Below are 25344 nucleotides of genomic sequence, written 5' to 3' on the forward strand. Positions count from 1 at the left end.
CGGAATTTTTGTCCTCTGCAGTAGTATTCTCTGGTTAATAGTTGCAGTTTACATATTACTACTAAAAAATGCATAGTACAAGCACAGTTATTAACATACAAAATACATTAGGAAGTGCACAGGGCATGTTATGACCAGTGTAGAGCATTGTCAGTGTCTGTTTCTTTCTTTTCTATGTAGTCAGCAGGTGGCAGTGTTGTACAAATAACAGTGATCCATGCACTGGGCTCTGCAGCATACTCACTCACACACACAATGAAGGAGAGGATTCTTCTGAGTGGAAATGCAAGTGAAGACAAAAAAATAAATAGGTTCAGTCACAAAATCATGTCAGTAATGCTATGATGTTTTTCCAATCTAAAACTTTAAAACTCATTGACCTTGTGGAGTTCAAAACTATTCACATAGTGTATAAAGCAAAGAATAACTTACTACCAGGCAATATTCAAGAAATGTTTTGTGAAAGAGAGGGAGGCTATGATTTACAGGGAAAATTTAATTTAAAGATTCATAAAGTACATTAAAAAGTTTCTGTGTTACCATCTGTGGAGGAAAATTATGGAACAAATTGTGTGTGGAGATAAAACAAATATCAAACATAATTCAGTTTAAAAAAAGTATTGTTATGCTCCTAAATTATCTTGGGGTTGCAGCAGATTTCATATCCTGATTATTCTATATTCTAATGGGACGCAGCTAAAGATGGGCCTGCTGTAATGTAGGTGTATCCTGGTGGAAAACTAATAACCCTGTAACTTCAGATGAACCCTCTGAGTGTGGCCTTAAGGCTTAAGAGCCAGCACTTTCTGAACAGATGCACTTCCAGATAGCATAGTTCTATAAACTGGAGGTAGATGGTGCATGCTTTCTCTCTTCCTGTCTCCCGTTGACAGGTAATCTCTTCTGTTACCTAACATAAGTTGAGCAACGGCAACACTTTGGATGTGGCCTGAATTGTCTCCATCAAAATCTATGAAGGGAGTCTTTGTTTGATCAGTGAGAAAAATGAAAAACAAAAAGCCTCCACCTCCTCCAGGCCCACATGTATGATCAGATCTCCATTCATTTTTCAGATTCAAAAGCATCTTATACATTGTAAGATGGAAATATATTTTCATAACCTCATTATGTCAAAGAAATGCAAAAATTGGGGAACACTTTACTTTTTGAAGGTCTAGTTTATAATGCATTAAGTGCACATTCATAAGGCATTATTATTCTGTTGGGTTTCTGTAAATTGGCTTAAAGTCTGGTTTTGACCAACTCTATATATAAAGTGTCATGAGATAACTTTTTTGTTGTGATCTGGCGCTATATAAATAAAATTTGATTGATTGAGTGATTTGATTGGTTTTCCCCTGTAAGTCGCTTTGGAAAACAGCGTCTGCCAAATGCATAAACATAAACATAAACACATTATAATGCATTTATAATGCATTATAAAAGTCATTACAACAGTTTATGATCATGTACAACAACTTATACCAAGATTAATAAAGTATTAAAAGTGTAGGCATAATGTATTATAAGTTCAGCTTTCATAATGTTTTATACATCCATACCAAAGTGACAACAGTGTTTGTAGGAAGAATCTCAAGTCCTGGGTTACAGAACACATTCTAACCATCATAACTCTAGCCAGTTATAAAGACACAGAGAACTGCTCTGACATGTAGTTTTTGAAACTGAATAATGCCTTATAAACATCAATAATAAGTTACAGGAGGACTTTAAGAGCTTTTAGTAAAGTGATAACACTGTCTAAGGTTATTAGCAATTGTGTGATATTATAACACAAGTATGATGACATATGAGCAGTATCTGCTGGCTCTAAGTAAAGGGTAAGTCAAAAATTATGCATCAAAGTGTTCTTAATAACTCTTTATTTTGCAAAAACAAAACATTAAATGAACAGAGACAGTAAATAGAAGTGTCACATGTTGCTTTGCACATAAATAAAAAAATATGTGGCAGCTCTAAATCTTTGTTAATTCAAACACATACAGGGTGGGGAAGCAAAATTTACAATATTTTGAGGCAGGAATTGAAAGACAGTGTATGACCAATTAGTTTATTGAAAGTCATGAGAATTTATTTGCCACAAGAAAATGTACATAATAGAAAATGTTTTTATTCTATGTGTCCTCCTTCTTTCTCAATAACTGCCTTCACACGCTTCCTGAAACTTGTACAAGTGTTCCTCAAATATTCGGGTGACAACTTCTCCCATTCTTCTTTAATAGTATCTTCCAGACTTTCTCGTAGTAGTTCTGCTCATAGTCATTCTTTTCTTTACATTATAAACAGTCTTTATGGACACTCCGACTATTTTTGAAATCTCCTTTGGTGTGACGAGTGCATTCAGCAAATCACACACTCTTTGACGTTTGCTTTCCTGATGACTCATATGGGCAAAAGTTTCTGAAAAGGTATGGATAATAGTGTTAGGTATGATTACGACATCAATATATGTTTGTTTTCTAAACAACTGACGTAGTGCCTGCTGAGAAAAAACAACTAAATGTTCATTGTAAATTTTGCTTCCCCACCCTGTACTTTTTTTTTTTTTTAATAAATATGAAATCCCTAAAATAGATGGGTATAGGGACCAGTGACAAAACCTAATTAAAAGTTCCCAACCTAAAAAACTAAACTCCTTCACACTGCTTTGGCATGGAGGTATAAAACCTTATGAAAGCTGAATTTATAATCCATTATGCCTACACTTATAATACTTTATTAACCTTAGTATAAGTTGTTGTGCATGATCATAAACTGTTGTAATGACTTTTATAATGCATTATAAATGCATTATAATGTCTTATGAATGTGTGCTTAATGCATTAATAAACTAGATCTTCAAGTAAAGTGTTCCCAAAAATTGTCATGGTAATATAAATTCCGGCAAGTATGACGACAAATGAGAGTTTTTAATGATTCGATCGATGATGAAATGTTAGGAGGTAAAAACTGTGCTGTTCCAGATATTATACTGTACATACCACATATTCTAAAACACGACTGCAATCTCTACATGAATAATGTTCCCTGTTGGTTTTCCACATTAATATGTTGTATAATTGCTCTGTTGAAAATCAGCTGTATATAAAAGTACATATGAAACAATTACAGTGCCATTAGTAATTTTAATGTGGTGTAAGAATATTTGGCCGTTTTATTTATTGTGTCAGCTGCTCAAATTTAGGCGTGTTTGCATTACCTGCTATTGACACAATTAATGAATGATGACAAAACCTCGGAGCCTGTTAGCTGTCAGACCTCATGTGCAAGATCTTAGAGTTTTATCCAGTTTTCCAGTCTCTTCTTTTCATTTCTCTAGAACGGGAGTCTGCAACCTGTGGCTCCTGGGCCAAATGTGGCTCTCTCTATGGCTCACCTTGTCAAAAAACAAAAGGAGCATTTTGAAATGAACTGAACAAACCATTACTTTTTAACACTGTTATAGGCTTAAATCAATTCTAACATTGTCCATCTGAAAAAATGTGCAGGCTATACACAGAATAAAATAATTTTTTTTCACAGCAAATAAACCAAAATCTATGTCATACTACATTATTTTCTTGCCAAATATAATACAAGATACTAAATTCACATTTGTTAGTAGTTTGGCTGTTTAAAAGTCAGCCCAGGTACATGAAAGTTGAGCTTTTTATCCATTACACAATGTCATTTTGCTTTGGAAATAGTGTGCATCATTTAAAAAATTGTACAAATCTTGAATGTTTTCTTTATTGTAGTTGTATAATTTCATAAATGCACCAAACATTGCATTATTGTAGTGGAAATACAAAGTTAAATAAACTAATCACAAATAGGCCACAGAAGAACAGCCACCTCATGGTAAAAAATTTTTGATGGCTCTGGTCACATTTTTTTTTCTTTTTTGAGTCAAAAATGGCTCTTTAGATTGTAAAGCTTGCAGATCCATGCTCTAGAACAGGGGTGTCAAACTCATTTTAGTTCAGGGGCCACATTCAGCTAAATTTGATCTGAAGTGGGCCGAACCAGTAAAAAAATAACATAATAATATATAAATAATGACAACTCCAAATTTTTGTCTTTGTTTTAGTGCAAAAAAACCCCATTAAATTATGAAAATACTTACTTTTATAAACTATCCCAAAAAAAAACCCTGAAAAAACCCTGAAAAAACTGAAATTTAAATTAAAAAACGTAAGAAAATTTAGTGCAATTTTAACAATATTAGGCCTCAACTTCTCATTTCTACATGTGCATTATGGATCAGATCTACAAAGACACTAAACACTGAGGAACAGGCAGAAATATTGCTAAAATTGTGCTTAATATTCTTTAGACATTTCAGGTTGTTCATATTTGTTCAAGTTATTCACATTTTAGTGTTACAGGATAGTTTGTAAATGTAAATATTTTCATAATTTAATGTAATTTTTTGCATTAAAACAAAGAAAAAAATTAAGTTGTTAATTCTAGATTTTTTTTTTGCTTAATTCAAGATTTTTTTTTACTTAATTGAAGATTTTTTTGGCTTAATTAAAGATATATTTTTTTTTTAAACTTAATTGAAATTTTTTTTTGGCTTAATTCAAGATTTTTTGCTAAATTTGAGATTTTTTTTTCTTAATTCAAGATTTTTTTGGGTTTAATTGAAGATTTTTTTTTAACTTAATTGAAGATTTTTTTTTTTTTTAGCTTAATTCAAGATTTTTTTCCTTAATTCAAGCTAATTTTTTATTTATTTTTTTTGCTTAATTCAATTCAAGACTGTGGAATTTTTGACTTTGCAAAACATCCCAAGGACCCTTTGGTGGGCCACATTTGGCCCCCGGGCCGCATGTTTGACACCCCTGCTCTAGAAGATTAAGTTTTAAAGTGACTGGGGTGCAAAGTGGCTGATGACAGTACATTCCAGAAACTGGGGGGGACTGAAGTAATCTGACTCTGTGTGTGCATGTGTGCATGTGTGCATGTGTGGTGGTGTTGCTTTTGTCAGCAGACTGGCAATAATTATTCAAAGAGTTTTGTCTCTGAAAAAGCTTACAGGCATTTACTTGCGAACAAAACATGCTTATCCTGACCTACATTTTTATTCAATAAAATACTGTGTCTACACATACCAGGGTACACACAAGCACACTCAGACTCAGACTAACGCAGTGCCACAGCTGACCACTTATAAATCAACTTCAGAGAGGTGCTTGACAGGGAGGAAAACCCCTTTTTTTCTCTCCGTGCCCACCTCTCCCTCTGGCTCACTCTGTCTCTTTCTCACAGCATTTTTCTATGACAGCACCCAATCCATAGATGACCTCCCTCCTCCTTTTTCATTCTAGTCTCTTTCTATCCAACTTCTCACACTCTACCTCCCTCTTCCCCCGCTTTCTCCATAGCCAGTGGGCCTGTGCCGGAGGGATTATGACAATGGTGATTTTGTTTTGGGCATCTGTGTCTCCTTGACTTGTTGAGAAATGACTTAAGAGTAAAGCCCAGACACAATATGTCATAGGTGTTGAAATGGCTAATACCTCATTGGCATTACTTTTAGCCAGGGTGCTGGCTTATGTTGTGCACTTCACACAGCAGACTAAAGATCAGGAATAAGAACTGGCCTACAGGCTGGGTTCTTGCATGCCTTGTCATATTTCTTAGTACTTTCGCAATGTTATGATATGACATTTAATGCTGATTTGTAGTGCGGACAGATTAACATTACATGCGTAGCACTGGACTGCTGACGATACATCAGATTTACAAACTAAATGTCATAGCAGTCAGTAGAAATGCATGTGCTATTTTAGCAAAGAAGTTTAGTGATGTAGTGTAACTACACATTACACAAAGTGTTTTGATGCTGAGTTTCAGGGGATAGTGCAGGTGGTTTGGTGTATGTTAGGAAAAAGATGACCTTATCAGCAGGAGGTGTGCTCTGTCCACTAATCTTAAAAGCTGCACTAATCAGTGTTAACAAAGGGGAAATGATGTGTAATGTGAAAGGGGTCAGTCCAAGTGATCAACCCACTGAGTTATACCCTGAATATACTGCACCCCTTCTGCTGTGTTGTCTGTTTCCATTACTATCAACAAATGCTGTACTAGGCTGAAACCTTTTCTGGTGAATTCTTGCAAAGTATGCATAAGGAGTTTTAGGGTAAACTAGTTCTGCACAGCTATAATAAACAGTACACACCAGTGGCAGCTGCTCGTCTTTCAGACAGGGGAAGCTCATTGTCAGCTTACATTAAAAAAAAGTCAAGTTATTTAAACATAAATTCAGCATCTGTTCCTTTTTTAAGAAAATGGTCAGTGACCTTATCGTACCAAGTAAACAAGAAAACATTGAAATTATGTTAAATTGAAACAAGGAAGTACAATGAGTGTGTTTTATTTACAGTGCAAGAAATGAACAAGTAATTTCATAGTGGTTTCTCTCTCGATTTCACAGCAGAATGTGCGACGGTATTAAACTGAACTGTGTCAGTGAAGGAGTAGATCTCAAAATAGCTGTCAATCAAACAGGATTCAGCCTTTGGACTGATCCTCCAATCAGCACATGGAAGGCCAGCATCCAGCCCGGCCGAGCTCCGCCCACAGCTCCATTTACCCCCAGAGACGCCGAGTGTCCAGGGGCGGGACAACATCGTGGCATTTATCCAATTACCGTCCAGTTTTGAGGCAATGAAAAAAACTGTTCCACTCAGTCCCATTGAAGTGCATGGACGCTGAGCGTCTACGGGCAAATGCACTGAGCAGAGATCGAATGAGAAAACAGCGCAACGGGAATGTATGAAAAGTGAACAACATCGAGTCTGTTGATTTGTGATGAAGCTGATTCTGAACGAACTCGTCTTTGAGATGAACATGTTCTAACACATTTGGAATCAATGAAATGTCAACACAACTGTACATATTTAACCATTTAATTTTTGTAATTTTAGGGGAAGCCGAGCTTCCCTTGCAGTCTATGAGAAATCACCAGTGGTAAACACCATGCCAGATTTTATGAAATGTACCACAGAGGCAATGACAATATAGGAGGCAATACCTGACTTAAAATGTACAGAATTTTAATCGACTATAGAAAATGAAAAGACTAGTCAGGGACCTTTGTGTGTGGAGTTTACATGTTCTCTCTGTGTTTGTGTGGCTTCCTCCCACCATCCACAGACATGCATTGATAGGTTAATTGGTCAACCTAAAATTGCCCATAGGTGTGAATGTGAGAGTAACTGATTGTTCATCTGCCCTGCGATGAACTGGCAACTTGTCCATAGTGTACCCCGCCTTCGCCCATAGGTAGCTGGGATAGGCTCCAGCACCCCCTGTGACCCTAGTGAGGATAAAGCAGGTTCAGCAGATAAATGAATGAAGGAAAAGACTGTCATGTAAATGTACTCTTTCTGATTCATATTATAGTAAAGACACTAATGATAATGGGTCTGTATGTCCTTTGTCTGGGCATGATGACAACGCTGAAGCCAAGCAAAGACTTAAAAACAAAGGGATGAAGTTACTGCTTAAGCCTTTCCTGCTTTTGCAAGAGGTGCTACACTTCACACTTTTAAAGTTACACAATCCCCAAGTAAGATCAAATTCTCTCAAACCAACAGCTAAAAAGAACAGTCGGGACTCATGCTACAGCTGAGCTGCTGACGGACACACATTTGTTTATTGTTATTTCAGTAACATTGTCAAAATCGCCTTGAAATGGCGTTCACTGTAAGCTTGCTTACCATTGCTTTTACCCATAACCCATACATTATGCGTTTTTATGCCATATAAATGCATGCAATATATGACTGCCTCAGGTATTATTGCAGGATTTGAAGTAGCATTTGGATGACAAAAAGAAAGCTATGATTTATTTTGTATGTTTTATATAAAAAGGTGTAAGTTGTCAGCATGAATTACTATGAAACAATACAAAATATAAGGGTAGAGTAATAAAAGGACACATTTATACTGCTTATTATTACAGTCTTGCAGCAATGCTGTATTGTAAAGCCAATAAATAAAACAAAAATACTGTACATAGGTCACACAATTCATTTGTTACTGCATTTCCTGAAACTTAAGGATTTCACATTGATTTGGTGACAACATTATAGCACCACTGAGGATGAAGAACAGTTAACAAAACATTGGCTTCATCTCATATATTTTTTTCATGTGTTGTTGGATTTTCTTTGTGATGTCAAAACAGTGCATCCTGCTAATGTCCAACTATTGAGGAAGTCCAATCTGTTTCCTATCAAGCTTTATAGTAAAATTCCTTTACTATGTTACTTGCTTCTTTGTAAAATCCCTTTTCATTATCAGACGCCACATTTGCATCTGATCTGCAGTGCAGATGAGGGTATATCACATGTTTCTGCATGGCACTTTACACAGTCGGCCTGCCTGCCGTCATTGGCCTTCAGTTGTCTGGGAGATGCTGGGTGTCCTGGGTACAGATCTGTTCAGTTACATATAGTATAGAAACAAAGCTGGGGTTTTTCAGGTTTTCAGTTTCTCTTGGACATGTCAGTTTTATTCTCTTTAATCAAGATTCCCATTTTGCTGGTTCCTCCTCATCATTCTTTCCTTTATTTGTACTGTCCTGATCTCATTCCTGTGTAGTGCTGTCAGTAGACAAGTTCTTGTATCCAGATGTCCGGCATCGCAGGGAGAAGAAAGGGCACTTCCATTGAACTGTCCTTTTCAGTGCTGGCCACACGCTTAAAGCAAAAACATTGTCTTTTTAAGCATGGACTTCAAATAGAATCTTTTGACTATCTACCTTTCTGTCGCTGTCTCCGACAGAGTCATTTGGACCGTTTATAGGTTTGAATTGGAGCAGGACTGGCAGCACTGCTTGCCATAGAACTTGTGATTGCAGACTCCATGTTGAGGCACCAGGTAACACCAGCTGAAGTAATCCCTGCAAACCAGGTCTGTGGAAACAAAGAACAGAAGATATAAGGTATGTATGTGAGTTTACATTTTGTCAGTATTAAACCCATGATTCAAAAATACTGTGAAACTGGTCTGGAATTGTGTTCAAAATGGTCGAAGAAAGGTCTTAAAAGTCTTGAACTTGTTGAAACCTGCAGAAAACCTATCCCTTACAGTTTACATCAGTCAAAGCTTCGTTACCTTTCTTCTCAGGTTGCGGGCAGAAGTTCGTATTGCAGGCCTGGGACATCAAAGGTTTCAGATGAAGGAGACAACCAGGAGAGGGCTTCCCCTGGACCAGACACTGAACCGTCCTGAGCTGCACTCCTCCTCCACATGTCACTGTGCACTGCAGAGGAAAAACATATATACATGACTTATATATGTACCGTCACGGAAAGAATTCTTAGACCATCAAAAATGATCAAAAACAGTAGTTATGCAATCAATACTAACTCCTGTGTTTGTATGTGACTAAAACAGACAGAAAAGAAAACATGGAATGCCTAAAAGCACTGTTTTTGTCAGTACAGTGCCATAGATACTGATGTAAGAACTGAAGGGATTTTGGTTATTATCAAGAAAACATGGAAAATGGATAGATATCAGCTCTGAAATTAAACTACTATAAGCTATTTTTTGTTATCATTATTTTTGTCCAAACTAGTTGTACCAGGCATTAAAATGAACAAGAAATTGGAGAAAACAAGGGTGGTCTAATCATTTTTTTCCACAACTGTATATCAGTATATCAAATGAAATCCCCCACACTCATGTCAATCATGAAGACTTGACGGAATAAACAAACAGATGTTACCAAAGCAGGAATCACTCTTTGTGTTGCTGAGTTTTGTGACTTAAGCTGATGTTACTTACCTGAGACCAAGGGGATGAGTACCATTCTGGTCTAGGGGGTTGATGCAGTACAGGTGGAGGCGGTATGGTGCGCTGGTGTGTGCTCCATCGGTGCACTGATGGAGTTGTACGGACAGGACATTCAGTCAGGACACAGGGTCTCTGGAGGTCTACTGTTGGTTTGGGGACATGATGGCACTTCTTGGCAGCAAGTTCTCTGTATTTTCCTGCCGTGTCCTATTTTATGGTTAAAAATAAAAAAAACGAGCACTTAATATAGAGACATGTTACCCTCAAGAAACTTCCCAGAGTGGGATGGATGCAAAACGAAACTTAGAAATCAGCTTTCTCAGCAAACATTTAAACAATGCTTAAGTTCAATTCTATCTGTTTCATCAGATTCAATTCGACTGAGTTTTCTTCACGGTCACCATAATCTGAAACACAGGTGTCAAACAGGTGGCCCGTGTGCCAAAGTAGGCCCTCCAAAGGTTCCAATTTGGCCTGTGGCATGAATTTGCAAAGTGCAAAAATTATACTGATATTAAAAATCACAGATGTTGAACTCCTTTTAGTTCAGGTTCCACATACAGACCAATATGAAAGTAAAATAATAACCCTTTAACAATAAAATGAGGACAAAATGAAAATTAAGTGTAATATTAACAATATTCTTCCTGTTACTAAATATTTTCTGCATTTGTAGATCCACTCTGATCTGTAAGTTTTGTTAATAATGAGCTGACATATAATATTCTAGAAACTGATCATAGTTTAGTTCCGAATTCCAAACTTAAATGTTAATATTATGCCTGTTACCAAATGTTTGTGTAACATTATGTGTAATATGTGTACATGTATAAATGATAAGCTGAGGAAAAAGACAGTTAAAATTGCACAAATTGTAGTTTTTTTCCCAGGTTATTTACATCTTTTTTGTTTGGAAAGTTTGTAAATGTAAATACTTTCATAATTTAATGTTTTTTTATTGCAATAAAACAGAGAAAAACTTGGAGTTGTCATTATTTCTAGGTTATTATGCTGTTATTCTAATGGTTTGGCCCATTGGAGTTCAAATTGGGTTGAAAGGAGTTTGACACCCCTAATCTAAAACATAAATCACATCACTGCACAATGAATTTAATGAATTTTTAGTTAATAGTAAGTAATATGGGGAATTTAAAGAGCTGGTAATATTTAACTACATATACAATACATACCTTTTCTGCACACTTAATGAAACGTGACTGATATCCACGACCACATGTTACTGAACACTGGAAAAAAGAAAAAAGACAACATTAGAAAAAGAAAACTATTCACCACCACCATCCTATGAAATGCGTTCATTTGAACGTCACATTTTTACGCTCTAAGTGTAATCTTCTCTCCCTTCTAGAATTACCTCTTGCCACGTGGAGACAAACCACTGGACTTTGCGTTGTTTCTGGCAGCGTTTGATGAAGCAGGTTTCTTGGCTGGCAGGTTTAGTCAGACCTGCACACAGACTGTCTGGTAGTGTACGAGTTTGGGATCCTGGGTTGGTGTTTGTGCACAGAACCGTCCTCTTCCTTAAGCCATTTCCACATTTACGAGAACACTGTCAAACAGGAATATGAGGATGAGTTTATGCCATTTAATACTTCAAGTTATCTGCATCTATAAATTGTAGATCATTAACATATTATTTTGCTTCCAAGAAAGGTATACATCAGTGTTTTTCAACCTTGGGGTTGCCTGGAATTCAAATGGAGTTGCCTGAAATTTCTAGTAATTGATAAAAAAATAAATAAAAAAAAACAAAAAACTTACTAATAAAAAATATATGGTGAGTTGACAGAGACAATCCCAATCCATAAAAGACATGACAAACTGTGAAGCTGAAACTGAAGCACTGTGGTTCTGTTTATCTGTCAAATGTTCATTGTGGTCGGTTTCAGATGCTGCAGCTCTTTCATAATTCATAGTTTGAGTTATTGTTTATTCAGTAATTGTCAGCCTTGTAAATCCAGGCTAAATGACTGTACATATCCTGAGCAAGGAAAATAAAATTCTCACTTTGTGCAGTAATCTACACCTGGCTTTTCTGCCTCCGTCCATAATAATATACATTATATAGACTAAATGTCCTCTAAAATTAACAGCTATTTGCAACATAGTATAGCAAACTATTACATGATCAAAACCAAATTAATTTTAGCAAAAAAACAGTCTCCATTTTGAATGTCTGGGGTCGCCAGATATTTGTGATGTTAAAATGGGGTCATGAGCCAAAAAAGTTTGGGAACCACTGGTATACATCCTTGTATATAAATTGAATCAATAATTTACTTTACTAAGTGTTATAATCATCTAGGATTATGACATTGAAAGAAATGTTAAACAAAAAGGAAAATTATTTCATGCAAATGCAATTCAGTATAATGACTATATATCCACATTCTCCACACAGTAACTTATTGTTTCTTAATAATTCCATGGACATAGCACAACAAGTCCCTCAACATGAATTCAGACCTTGTGCATACAGTCTATGGCACAGCCTAAATCAAAATCTTCAAAGTAGTTTACAGCATCCAAGAAAGTGCAGGCTGTAGGGTGAAGGAAATAGCAGAGTGACGTATTGCACTGTACCACAGAGAACCTGAGAGGAAGTAAAGTGGACACCAATTGTGGCAGGCTGTTAAGGATATTTGGGGTAAAATGGGAGGTAAAAAAAAGAAACAGTTTAACAGTGGTACGAGTCACCACACACAATGTAAAGGAGCTGGATGGAGACCAAGATAATGTCTCAGTGGGCACATTCACGGTTTAAAGCCACTGAGATCACTGTCATAAAATGTGGTGAGGCCATCAAGACCAAGAACTGAGGGTCCACTTTACAATACAATATGTAAAGCTCCAAAGGCTCATGTGCAGCTTTGAAGTGTTACTTCCTGCTGTGGATCCAATTTGGCACGACTACTGCAGAAGTATAAGCAGAGTGACATGTCTGATACATGTAGCAGATCTCTCTAATGCTTCAGAGGCTCACCTGTGACCAGGGCCCTGGGGTCCACATAGGCGGACAGCTGTGTGTGTTGCAGATCTGCCTCCTGCTCGGGGTGGGCTGAGAACAGTGAGAGTCAGCCAGGGTGTCCACGTTGGTTTGGCTGGTTCTCTGCAGACACTGGACCTGACGAGTCTGCTCCCCTCCTCCACAGCTCCGACTGCACACCCCCCACTCTCCGACAGACCAGCTGGAACAACACAACACAGGCCTGCTGAGTCAACAAGACCATCTCCTCAATCACTTACAGACACGAGGCCTGCGGGAGATCGCAAATGACGCCATGATAAATGTACAATGGTAGTAACAGTAGAGCACTTCCTGTGGCGCATGTACACTTCTCTTGTCTGTTGGTAGTCGAGTAAGTTACTGAACAATAGCTTTTCATACATGCGGGTACATTTTTTATCAAGAGTAAATGAGAAACATCACTTCCTGAAAGAGAAAATAGTGACGACTTAAATGCCAACATGATTTAGAGAACTTAACCCCATAACACCAAACGTATCATATTTAATACATGAGTTTTGAAGCCCTCTATATGATCAGTGTGATATTTTTTTTCTTGAAAAACCTGATGTATACAATTAGATACATGCAATACACAGATAATCCACCCGGGGGGAGGAATTCATTCACCAGAGGCCTTTCCAGTGACACTACAAGAGGAGCATTGAGACCTGATGTGTCAAATATGATACAAAATTGAGACTCATACATGGAAATTGATATTAGAAAATTCCAGTTCTTTGAAATAAATAAAACTAAGTTTACGGTGTTCACAAATAGAAAAAAGGAAGAACATGTTTCATTGTCTATTAATGGTATTATGATTGAGAAGGTTTCAGAAATTAGTTTTTTGGTGTAATAGTGGACAATAAATTAACATGGAAGCCACATATTGCTTATGTGAAAAAAAGGTGTCTAAAAATACTTCTGTATTGAGTAAAGCAAAATATGTGTTGGATTATAAACCAATCAGAATTTTACATTATTCACTTATTCTGCCATATTTGAGTTATTGTATTGAAGTATGGGCCAACACATATATGAGTAACACAAAGCTATTGTTTTTATTACAGAAAAGAGCAATAAGAATCATGTACAATGTTAATTTCAGGGAACATACAAATGAGTTGTTTATTAAATCAGGATTGTTTAAATTTACAGAGTTAGCTGAATTAAGGACATTGTTGATTGTGTTTACAGCGAGAAACAGACTTTTGCAAATTTGCAAAGATTATTTGTTTTAGCATCACAGGATGAAGAACATAGAAGGAGGTTTAATTTTAAACAGCAAAGGGTTCGAACTAATGTAAAGCAAATGTGTGTTTCTGTTGTGGGTGTCAGAATGTGGAATTCTTCTATGGAAGAGAAGAGCTGTACAAATATTTTTCAGTTGAAGAGGTTGTACAAGGAAAGAATAGAGAAGCTTTATAAAAGCATGAAATGAAATAATTTCACTTATGGATTTTGAATTTGTTGTATTTACATTTACAATCATGTAAACTGTTTACTGTAATAGCTGTAATGGCACCTTATCTGATGTAAGCAGATGTTTGAAGAAAGGGGCAGGTATTATAAGTTGTCTTCATCCTGCTCCTTTCCAATAATTTAGATTGGAATGAATAAATAAATGAAATGAATAAAAAAAAAAACTGGAGCCTTTACTGGTTCTTCTGATCGACCCCTAAATTTTTTTTTCAGTCAATGATTTAATGGTTCAGACTTTACAGGGTTAATGTTTCACTGACAGCAGAAACAAAGTGCTTCTTGCCAACACTATAGGGTGTCGGACATTTGTTCATGGCTGAGTGTGTTTCATCAAACTTAACCCATAAAGACCCAAAGAGCCACCAGTGACCTAAAGCATCCATTGATACAAAATATTTAATACCTGTTGATCGACTACATCTATCGATACATGTAAATAATTGGTGTAAAATACAGTTTGTCATCTTTTCATGGTCATCAGACATGACCCATTTGGACGTTCAGAGGCTGTTTAGTTACCGTGGAAACACCGTTATCTTCTACAACATTGATTCACAAGTAAAACCCATGGAGTTGGATCAGTGTCACTTGTGATGTCCAAATCACTTTTTTTCAGTTTTCTGTGTTTCCGATTCAATAACCTTGGGATTTACTCTGAGCTTTTATGAACATCTGCATGATCAGTAAATTAAATGTCAGAAAATAAATGATTTACACTGAAAAAATGCAAAATACAGGGGATAATATTATAATAAATGGTGATAAATCGCTTGAGAAAGGTTAACTCATTTTAACTCAGTCACAAACATAGCACTGGGTCTTTATGGGTTAAACTGTAACTTAACCTTCCCTCCACAAAATTAAACCCTTTGCTTACTTCACCTCACCCCACCTTAGGAGTAAAACCACATTAACATTTTTCCCTCATCAAGTTACTCTGTATGGCAATGCAAACATCGCTTTTTCAGGAAATATACAAAGCATGTTAACCCATATGAGTCCGTAACTGTGGAGAGTAGAGTTTATGTTACTTTACTGAACACTGCGTGCTGGCAGTTTGTATTCCTAAAATGCCTAATCCCTGAGCCCCCTATTCCCTCTTTCCTCCATGAAATTTTGTTACATCTTTTCCAAGCGACCCCAAACTCAATCCCTCATCATACACTCTGTCATCCTCTCCCAAACTTCTCCTCAGCACTTATTCCACCTCTTAAGATCTACCGCAAACAACTAAAAATGTTGCTGTCAGCTTGCAGAATTGTATACATTAATAGTATAAACTTTATTAGCGGTAATTTGTGTATCACTTGCTTGGAATGTTGTATAAGGTGGAAGAGAGGTATAGTTCTAAAGGGCATTATACATGCACTAGTGAATCCAAATAAATATAGACAGAGGAATTCCATCTGGTCTTATATATGTTATGGCTTGTCAGGACGAAGATACGCACTCTTGTATCATAAAAGGGTTATTTGAGGGAGGCTGAACATTTCTATTGAGCTGTTTATTTTACACATCCAACATAGCGGTCAACACATACAGGTCACATAATTAATCTAGTAACATATTTATTGGCGCATGGTGCTGAAGTAGGAGCCAAACCTCTGTGGTCCATAAATAAATGTAAGCAAAGAACACTTTTAACAGAACTGAACACCAGCTAATGTCAAAGCAATTTTTACAGCGACATCATGTCTTTCATGAGTCAGGGCATTGTATTTTTATACTGCTTGCTTACGTCTTGAATGTGTTGTTTTCCATGCAATTTTCAGAACATAAACTTTACAGGAATTATATGATGCATGGCATAAATTTGGAATGGTTAGTGATATTTTGGAACAGTTAGAAAACCAGATTACAGTATGACATCATACTGGCACACTACTTATTATGTCGACCTATCATTATTATTATTATTGACTCCGACTATTCTTTTTTTTTTTTTTGGTTTAGTTTATGTCGAATATGCAACAAAACAAAAGTAACCTTACTTAGTCCTTAGAAATAAAACAGATAGTAAGAAATCATGGAGAAAAAAGTTATACATATACATGAAAACAAAGTATGACTTCATTTGCACATTCGAAAAGGAGTGGGAGGAAGTATAATTTATTTAATTTCACCCCTTCTCCACACGACAGTCTGGATTATACTACTGACTATCATGGCTATTTTTGACATGACTTTTATATCGTTAATTAGAAGATGAAAAACTCATGCATACAGATATATGAATGAAAACTTATACATTATGACAAATATGTGTATGTGTATGTATATGTATGCACAGGTGTGTATGTGTATATGTATGTATGTATGTATGTATGTATATGCATATATCTGTATATGAATATGTATTTACATATAAGTGTTACTGTATTATGTGTTTATGTAAATCATATCATATTTGTTCATAGTAAAATAAAGCCAGAAACCAAATTATTTAATAATAAGTATCAGTCATATTACAGTATATAGTATAGATATGCTTAGATTAGGAAGATTATTACAGTTATTAATTATTTAAGGTGACGGGATGGGAGTTTATAAGTTATGCTTCTTCTCACTCCTTTTCAAATATGTATTACATGTCTTATGTTTAAGTGTTTTGTTTATTTATTTTCTTCTGTTTTGACATTCATATTCAAAATAAATACATCAATCAATCAATCAATCAATCAATCAATCAATCAATCAATCAATCAATCAATCAGTCAATCAAATCAGCTGGATTTTGATGTGAAATGTGGCTTAAATTACTATAAAAGTATATTTACTTATGCTTTGGCACTGTGTTACACATCTGTCAACTTAGTCACCCAACTGACACGGACAATGAACTAATACATACCATGATTAATAGTGTATCAAATTATAGAGCGGCTTATGATTACAGCCTCGACTGTTATCTGCGAGTGTGGTTAGAGGATGAGTAAGCATCGCACTCTGAACACAAGTACCACAGATCTGATATCCTGTGGCGAGAGTGTCTGATAGCCTCTGTGGTCTGAATGACCCTGTCTAGATGCTCACCAGACGCATTAAATAACCCCTGACCAGTGTTTATGTGAGGGCCACTGTGTGTAAATCAGTGTGTGTGTATTTCTAAATTCACGTCTCTATGTCAGTGTGTGGGTGTTCCTCTGCTTATATCAGTGTATGTGCACACTTTAGAGACAGAATGATATCATGCTCTAAATGTGTGTGGGCATCAGAAACCTTTTTCCATGATGTAATGCCAGTTCAGTCCAACTCACTGGCTGCAGACACAGCAAAATGAAATAACTGCAGGGCCTCAGAATAGTATGACCTGCAGAGATGGACTGATAAACACAGTCAGTCAGTCTAGTCTTGCATGCATGTTCAAGTCTGTCCAACACATATTATAGCCCAGCGCATAGTTTGCACATGAGGAGGGTCTGCAAACTGCAAGATATACACACTATGATGCACGGAAAAAAGAAACATACAGTATGAATGTTTACAGTGGCAGTATATTTCAGTTTGGTTCAGCAAAAACACTCTATATCATGTATTTGAGCACGGTGTAGTTGTCACAGTTCTGATTGATTAAACCATGAACGTGAACACTGATACAGCAGGATACATAATATATGTCATTATCAGCCACACAAGCAATCCAATACTGTAACTTCATTATATGCGTGTTATAAACATGAAATCTGAGATGTGTCTGAACCGCACAACAATAGTGTAAATTGCTATAATGAGAAAGTAAATGCATAGAAACTCACCCTAAAGGCTTAAAGCATAACCAATATGAACTAAAAGGGCAGATTGGAAACCTCTGCTATTTCACCACTGTCCTGTAATTTAATCAAATTTCCTAAAGCGTAATGCTAGAGAAAAATTCCCCTTTTCGTGGATCTGTTCCAAAATTGGACAGCCCCATCCTTATCCCATGCCCTAACGAAATATGGTTCAATAAACAAAGAAGTCATTTCCTATTTGTGTATCACATGGGTTTCTCTGCACCCCTTTAGGAGACTAACAGCAGATCTGGTCACATTGATTCCTAAAGAAGAAATGGAACATGATCAAAGGTTATGATGAATCCCTTCACTCCATAGTCACCCAAATCAATACTGGACATATCTTTCACAAGCCACACATCTTCAGAAAATTTAATTAAAATAGCATTTGTAAGACAGAGATTAGAAGAAAATGGAATCAAACCTGTCTGAGAAAAACACTCTGAAATCCAGTAACATGAGCCTCTTCTAAAGGAGGAAAAAATGAACGGTAATTATGATGAAACAAAATAATTACAGACATCAGTAAAAAAAAACCAAAAAAAAAAAAAACCAACATATTTGATTATTGTTTAATTCATTTAATCATTTTCAGAATTGCTTAATCCTCATGGGGAATCTGGAGCCTAGCCCAGCTACCAACGGGTGGGGTACAAAAAATATACAAATAAACAAACATTCGCTCTCACATTCGCACCTATTTGTGATTAATTAACCCATAAAGACCCAGTGTGACTTTTGTGGGAGTTCGCAAATGAATTTTCCTTTATTTTTGCCCTTTCTTAAGTGATTTATCAGTTTATTGTAATATTATCCTCTTTATTTTGCATTTCTTCAGTAAAAATCAGGTATTTTTCTATATTTAATTTACTAATCATGTAGATGGTCATAAAATCTCAGAGTAAATTCAAAGGTTATTATGTCAGAAACAGAGAAAACTTTTACTTTTTCCAGCAAAATATGTTATTACCTGAACATAAACCAAGTGTTTTCATCCATTGTCATTTATCAAACTCCGTGGGTTTTACTGGTAAATCAATGTTTCCATGGTAACTACGGAGCCTCTGAGCGTCCAAATGGGTCATATCTGATGACCATGAAAAGATGACAATCTGCTTTTTAAACCTATTATTTACACGTATTGATGGGATTAATGGATTAACAGGTATTAAACATTTTAGATCAGTACATACTGTAGTTCTGGACAATTATGGATGTTTGGGTCTTTATGGGTTAAAATTAACCAATTCATTTAACTCTTATTCAACTACTTCCATCCATCCACACAGCAACGGCACCCCTTCTGACCACAAGACAGGAAATGTACCATTTTATACCTCTGGTGCATCTTACGGTGCACCGTATTTGTTGTGAATCTTTGCCCTTCCCTTCCTCCTGCTGACAGCAAAACAAACCATCACACACAGGAGCATCCATTATCTCCTTAGTAGAGGTAAAAACACTAATTCACAATTCTACTAGGGTAAATGTTTTCTACTGTCACATACGTATTGAGCTCACCTTGAATGCCAGGGACATTAATCCCTTCCCTTCTTCTATTGTTTATTTGAATGTTGTTTGTTTTCATATCCAACAAATTCTGTAAAGCCCTATGTGTCTTTTTTTTTTAATGTTTTTAATGTTTTTATGTTATACACCTATTGTGAAGCACATTGAGTCTGCCTTGTGCTTGAAATGTGCTCTATAAATAAGCTTAATTGAATTGAATGTATTAAATCTAAGTAGGTGTCATAATTTGATAGGTAATTTGTCTAACTATCTAAACTTTTAATTTTTTAAATTTGAATTTTATCTTGTTTGGTTCTTAATTTATATTCTCATACATGATGTTGTTTTATTTCATTCCTTCATTTTTGCATTGATTTGACAGCATCATGTTATGTTATCCCTGCCCTCTTTACTCCGATTCACTTAATTTACTCAAAGTGTCATGTTATTGTGTTTGCTGTACATATCTCTTTTATTGTGTTGCTTCTGTTTTAGTGTCTTCACTTTCATCTTGTGTCCTGTTGTGCCCTTCTGCTTTGTCTGTCAAAGCACTTTGTAAACTTCATTTTTAAAGGTGCTATATAAGTAAAGCTATTATTATTATTACTATTACATTGTTCCCGTGGTGCCCTTGTACAATAGCATGAGAGGCTAAAATCACCCAGCATACCTCACAACATTTGAATACAGACATAAAATCGTGTGTAGTAGATAGTCAGGTAATGTTTCAATTCATTTGGCGAGTTTGGTGGCGATCGGGCCTGTGAAGGCTGAGGAAAATCTGTACAAACACCCTCCTGTGCTGCAACATCGATTGGACAGACACAGATAGACAGATTAATAGATTAATCCCGAGGGAAATTCAAGTATTCAGCAGCTTTACATACAGCACAAGAAGACAAAAAACAGACAGACCAAAAAGACAACACAACAGTGGGTGAGTAGCCAGGTTGACATTAAGGTTAGTATATATACTCTAAAAGACACTTGCTAAATAACTAAAGAACTACCTCTAAAAGAGCTTCCTGTACAATACTATAAATAAAGAATGTGCATTATATAGTAGGATTAATGATCAATTTCAGTAAACTGTGTTGGCTGTTGTATGATATTCTAACCTTATTCTTAACTTTGTATAAAAGCACAATGCAATGCAAAATCCAGAAGTGTAAATGGGACACACAAACACACACACACACACATAAATGGGACACACACACACACACACACACACACATTTTTAAATTTTTTGCCTCAAGATACACTCACACACTGCCAGCTGTTGATACTGAGGTAAAGAGGCCAAAGAGATAAGTGTAAACAGCTTTGAGATTATTTTACAGCTATTATTATCACTGCTTCTACAACTCAGTGTAAACACATAAATCCATTAGTGAGTAAATACTGAGAGGGCAGTGTGTGTGTGTGTGTGTGTGTGTGTGTGTGTGTGTGTGTGTGTGTGTGTGTGTGTGACTTTGTAAGAGTTGCAGTGTGTATACTTGTGTCTGGTTCTAGGTGTGAAAGAAGGTAAGAGAGAGAGAGAAAGAGACTGAAAAAACAAACACAAAAAGAGAGAAGCATAAACAGTGCCTCAAGGGAGCATGGGAGTTGAGGGGAGTAGATGTGTTGGTGTATAGAGAAATTTGACCATATTTATAAATGGCTGTTAGTTAGACAGACAGACGGATGGACAGACAGACAGACAGACAGACAGACAGACAGAGCAGATAGAGTGCACATCATTGTCATAAAACTACAGACCCACAAATCCTAGTTGAGTGATTGGAGTGCCACAATGTGAGTTCATCTATAAGAATGACAGCTATCCCTGATTGGCTGTCTGGTGGTCTGGAGTGTGTCTGGGTGTGTATGTGTGGGTTTGGACGAGGACAGATAGATCACAGAGAAAAAGACATCACATGATTAGTGTCTAAGCCATTAGGGTTCTGTTTACAGCCCAGCCTGAAGCCATCCAGGTAATGGACACCGGAGTGGACGTCTTAACATCCAAGCCTGCTGGCTGTTGTTGTTGTTTACAGCGAGAGGTGAAACAGGAACGTCCCACAGCTGACCCCGAAGGCTTTAGCTACGCCTTTGTGTTTGTTTTTGTGTGTGTATGTGAGAGAGACAGAGGAAGAGGCAGAGAGAAGACACACTCTTAGCAAAAATGCATGCCAGTGTTGCAGACAAGAAGTGTGTGTTGTGTTTGGTGGGAAGAGATGTATCTGTTATATCTATCCTTAAAGATGAGTAAGCAGATAACTACTGACTGGGTTCTACAGAAAAATACTGTACAGTCACTGTCTGTGGATACCAGATAATGACAATGTAATCACACCATGTAAAAGTCTACATAAAAGATGAACTGTTTGACTTGTTGGTATAAACCCACTTATACTGTGAGTAAGAGTTTCCTCCTCTGGAAGTGTCGTCCTTTGTCTCCTCTCCTCTCCTCTCCTCTCCTCTCCTCTCCTCTCCTCTCCTCTCCTCTCCTCTCCTCTCCTCTCCTCTCCTCTCCTCTCCTCTCCTTCTCCTCTCCTTCTCCTCCCCTCCCCCCTCTCCTCTCCTCCCCTCCTCCCCTCTCTTCCTCTCCTCCCCTGTCCTCTCCTCCCCTCCCCCTCTCCTCTCCCCCCCCCCTCCCCTCCTCCTCTCCTTCTCCTCCCCTCCTCCTCTCCTTCTCCTCCCCTCTTCCTCTCCTCCCCTGTCCTCCTCTCCTCTCTCCACTATAATCCATTACCTATTCAAAGTGTGATTAAATTTTCCACCGTGAGCAAGACACAGAAACATAATACAGTATAGAAATGTGGTTCATGTTAAAGATACGTAGGATTATTGTATGATAATCAACCACAGCCTATAGTGATTTTTTTCAATATCTGTTAGGACTATGATAAATAAAATTTAAAAAAAACAAAAACTGTTTTAGCTAGATTTAAGCACCTTCTTGCACATTCAACTGTGTAAACTAGAAGCACTCGGAGAGCACAGACCTCCACCAAGGCAGATCAGTGCTCCCCCCCAATGTTTGTCTGTTTGTTTGTTTGTCTGTCTGTCTATCCGTGTGCAAGATAACTCAAAAAGTTACGGACGGATTTGGATGAAAATTTCAGGAAATGTTGACACTGGCACAAGGAACAAATGATTAAATTTTGGTGGTCATTGGGGGTGGGGGGTGGGGGCCCACTGATCTCCTTGGGTGCATTTCTCCGAGAAAAAAAGCACTGAATGGTTTAGGCCCAAAATACATCAAAGACCTTCTAGTCCAGTATGAACCATCCAGACCACTCAGGTTGTCTGGTGCAGGTCTGCTCTGTGTTCCAAAAGTCAGAACTAAACATGGAGAATCAGTGTTCAGTTTCTACGCTCCGTATATCTGGAACAAACTACCGGAAAATATCAGGTCTGCTGAGAGTCTGAGTTCTTTTAGGTCAAGGTTAAAGACTCACCTGTTCACTGCTGCATTTGACTAAAAGGCTTTTGACTTTTTAAATTTTATATTCTCTTTCGAAACTCTGCACTGCAACTCTTACTTTATTACGTGTATGTTTTTATATCTTTGGATTTTATGTGTTGTTTTAAACACCTTTTACATGTTTCTTTTATGTTTTAAATGTGTTTCTTTTTCCCTGTCGTTGTATTTCAATGTCCTGTGTGAAGCATCCTTGAATTGCCTTGTTGCTGAAATGTGCTATACAAATAAACTTGCCTTGCCTTACAACATAATTGTCAGCAGCAGTGGTTGTAGTCCATACTGAAAATATGTCCAAACTTCCAGTCGATTACCTAAAATGTTCAGTTGTGGGTTTTTTGTATTAACGAACACAAGTGGCTGAACGGGACAGTGCGCAGAGTCAACAACCTGGAAGGGGGTGGGGTCATGTGCATTTAAAGGGCCAGTGCTCAAAAGGACCTTTCTGGTGTCATTACTCAGAAATAGGGTTGAAGATGGACCTGTGGAGTTGAATTAATGAAGAATTCAGACCTAAGCATAGCATTTACAGTTTATGTAGACCACAGGGAAATATTTTGAAATGCATAATTCCATTTAAAAAAGCAAAATATCACTCCTTTAAGATAACTAAATAATGTCAAGAACAATTCTCTTATCATTACGTTACAAAAATCTGCTTGATATTTAAGTAAATGTTGCTGATCTATTTCAGTCGTATTATGATTAGGGTTCTTGTTCTGTCATAGTTGGACTACCACAGGTGGATGATGACAACTACATGTGACTCCACGTTTTACTGTAAAGTTCCAATTGTGTCATCTTATGAAGTTAATTTGGTGGTTTGGAAAAGTTCAAGATGTATTTTCTTCACCAAGCTTTAACTTAATTTAACAAAACTGCTAATAATGTTGTGTTGTGTGAATATCACTTAGCAGCAGTCACTTGCCCAATATATAATTCTACAGTTAATAATGTAGACTGTAGGTGGAGTTCAATGGTAGCCATCCTAACACAACATTTGGTAGATTTTCATCCAAAAGGCTCAAAACTCTATGAGACATTTTTAGCCTGGGTGGGAATCATCTGTAATGCTGGCAATAGTGAAATGTGCTCTCAGTACCACTTTTTCTTGAATACAACAGTGAAAACAAAGCAGGAATAACTACATATAGCATCACTGCACATAATGACACAATGAACCACAAACATGTCAGAATTACTTAAATAGGTCGACCTAACAGAGAATTGAACATGTGCCTTCCTCTTTTACTTCATTCCGTGTATGTTTTTTTTGTTATTTAATAGCAGTACCACTTTAGGCCAGTGAATATGAGACAGCTCTGTGGTCATCATGCAGGATTTTCCTAGGATGCCTGTTCCAGAGCGAAGACATACACAAACTGAGCGAGAAGGAAAAATTCAGGAAAAATCCCCTTTAGAACAGCTGCTAGTTCCTATAAAACATGAGATAAATGGTAATATAAGCAGGATTCCATGATTTCAGTTCTGATTACATAACATTAATGCCCCATATAATACCATAATCCAGAGAAAACCTTTCTGAAACAGCACATTGTACTTTTTATGTACCTGTGCCCAGTGTATTATTCTCTTGCTTTTTTTCATATATGGAAAATTAATCCTGCATGACTTAATAATATATTTCTAAGGCCAAAGTGACTCATAACATTAGAAGAACCAGTGTCCAGGATTGAAGATGCAACGAGTCCTTCCTGTGCCAGTGTCTAATAAGCAATTTAAATCACTTGAAATTGCTAGTCTATTGCATGACATTCAGAATCAAAGTCACATTTGGACATTAAACAACATATTTTTTTCTGGATAATAACACAGATGACCAAGATGAGGTCAGTGTTGCAGCTTAAACCTCTCTGCTCATAAATCAAGGCAGTTGTCAGCAGCGTCCACTTCATTTGCAAGAATTTGGCTGATACTTCAGACCATGTACGAAGCATGTATATGTGAATACTCGAAGGAACTGACACCTCAGTGGCAGCTGCCTAACGCCTCCACATAAAAGCTCTATGCCTTGAAAAACATAATCTACTATGCTATATGCTCTGCATGACCAATGTGATGGTGACCCCGGTACAGCTGGTAGGTAGAGGTAATGAACTGGACATACTGAGTAAGAAGGGTTTTCAATCAAAGCTAGCACATTTTGAATTGTAGTCCATAATCTCTATGACTATAAAAGTCACAAGTAATATTTCTCTTCATTTCTTCATTCATTTTCCAAACAGCTTAATCCTCCAGAGGGT

The 25344-nt window shown here is 36.8% G+C and overlaps 1 protein-coding gene across 1 annotated transcript in view; it reads right to left on the bottom strand.

The window, feature by feature from the left end:
- Positions 1-7644: 7644 nt before the first annotated feature.
- adamts16 (ADAM metallopeptidase with thrombospondin type 1 motif, 16) overlaps positions 7645-25344 on the bottom strand; it is an 85140-nt gene continuing 67440 nt past the window's right edge. Inside the window, exons 19-24 of the mRNA XM_030156990.1 lie at positions 12821-13025; positions 11192-11386; positions 11007-11063; positions 9808-10023; positions 9133-9280; positions 7645-8930 (exon numbers count right to left, since the gene is read on the bottom strand). Of these exons, the coding sequence (XP_030012850.1) occupies positions 8815-8930; positions 9133-9280; positions 9808-10023; positions 11007-11063; positions 11192-11386; positions 12821-13025 (937 nt within the window). The 3' untranslated portion in view covers positions 7645-8814. The remainder of the gene's footprint in view (positions 8931-9132; positions 9281-9807; positions 10024-11006; positions 11064-11191; positions 11387-12820; positions 13026-25344) is intronic.

Source organism: Sphaeramia orbicularis, chromosome 16 (genome assembly GCF_902148855.1).
Source record: "Sphaeramia orbicularis chromosome 16, fSphaOr1.1, whole genome shotgun sequence".
NCBI classification, from domain to species: Eukaryota; Metazoa; Chordata; class Actinopteri; order Kurtiformes; family Apogonidae; genus Sphaeramia; species Sphaeramia orbicularis.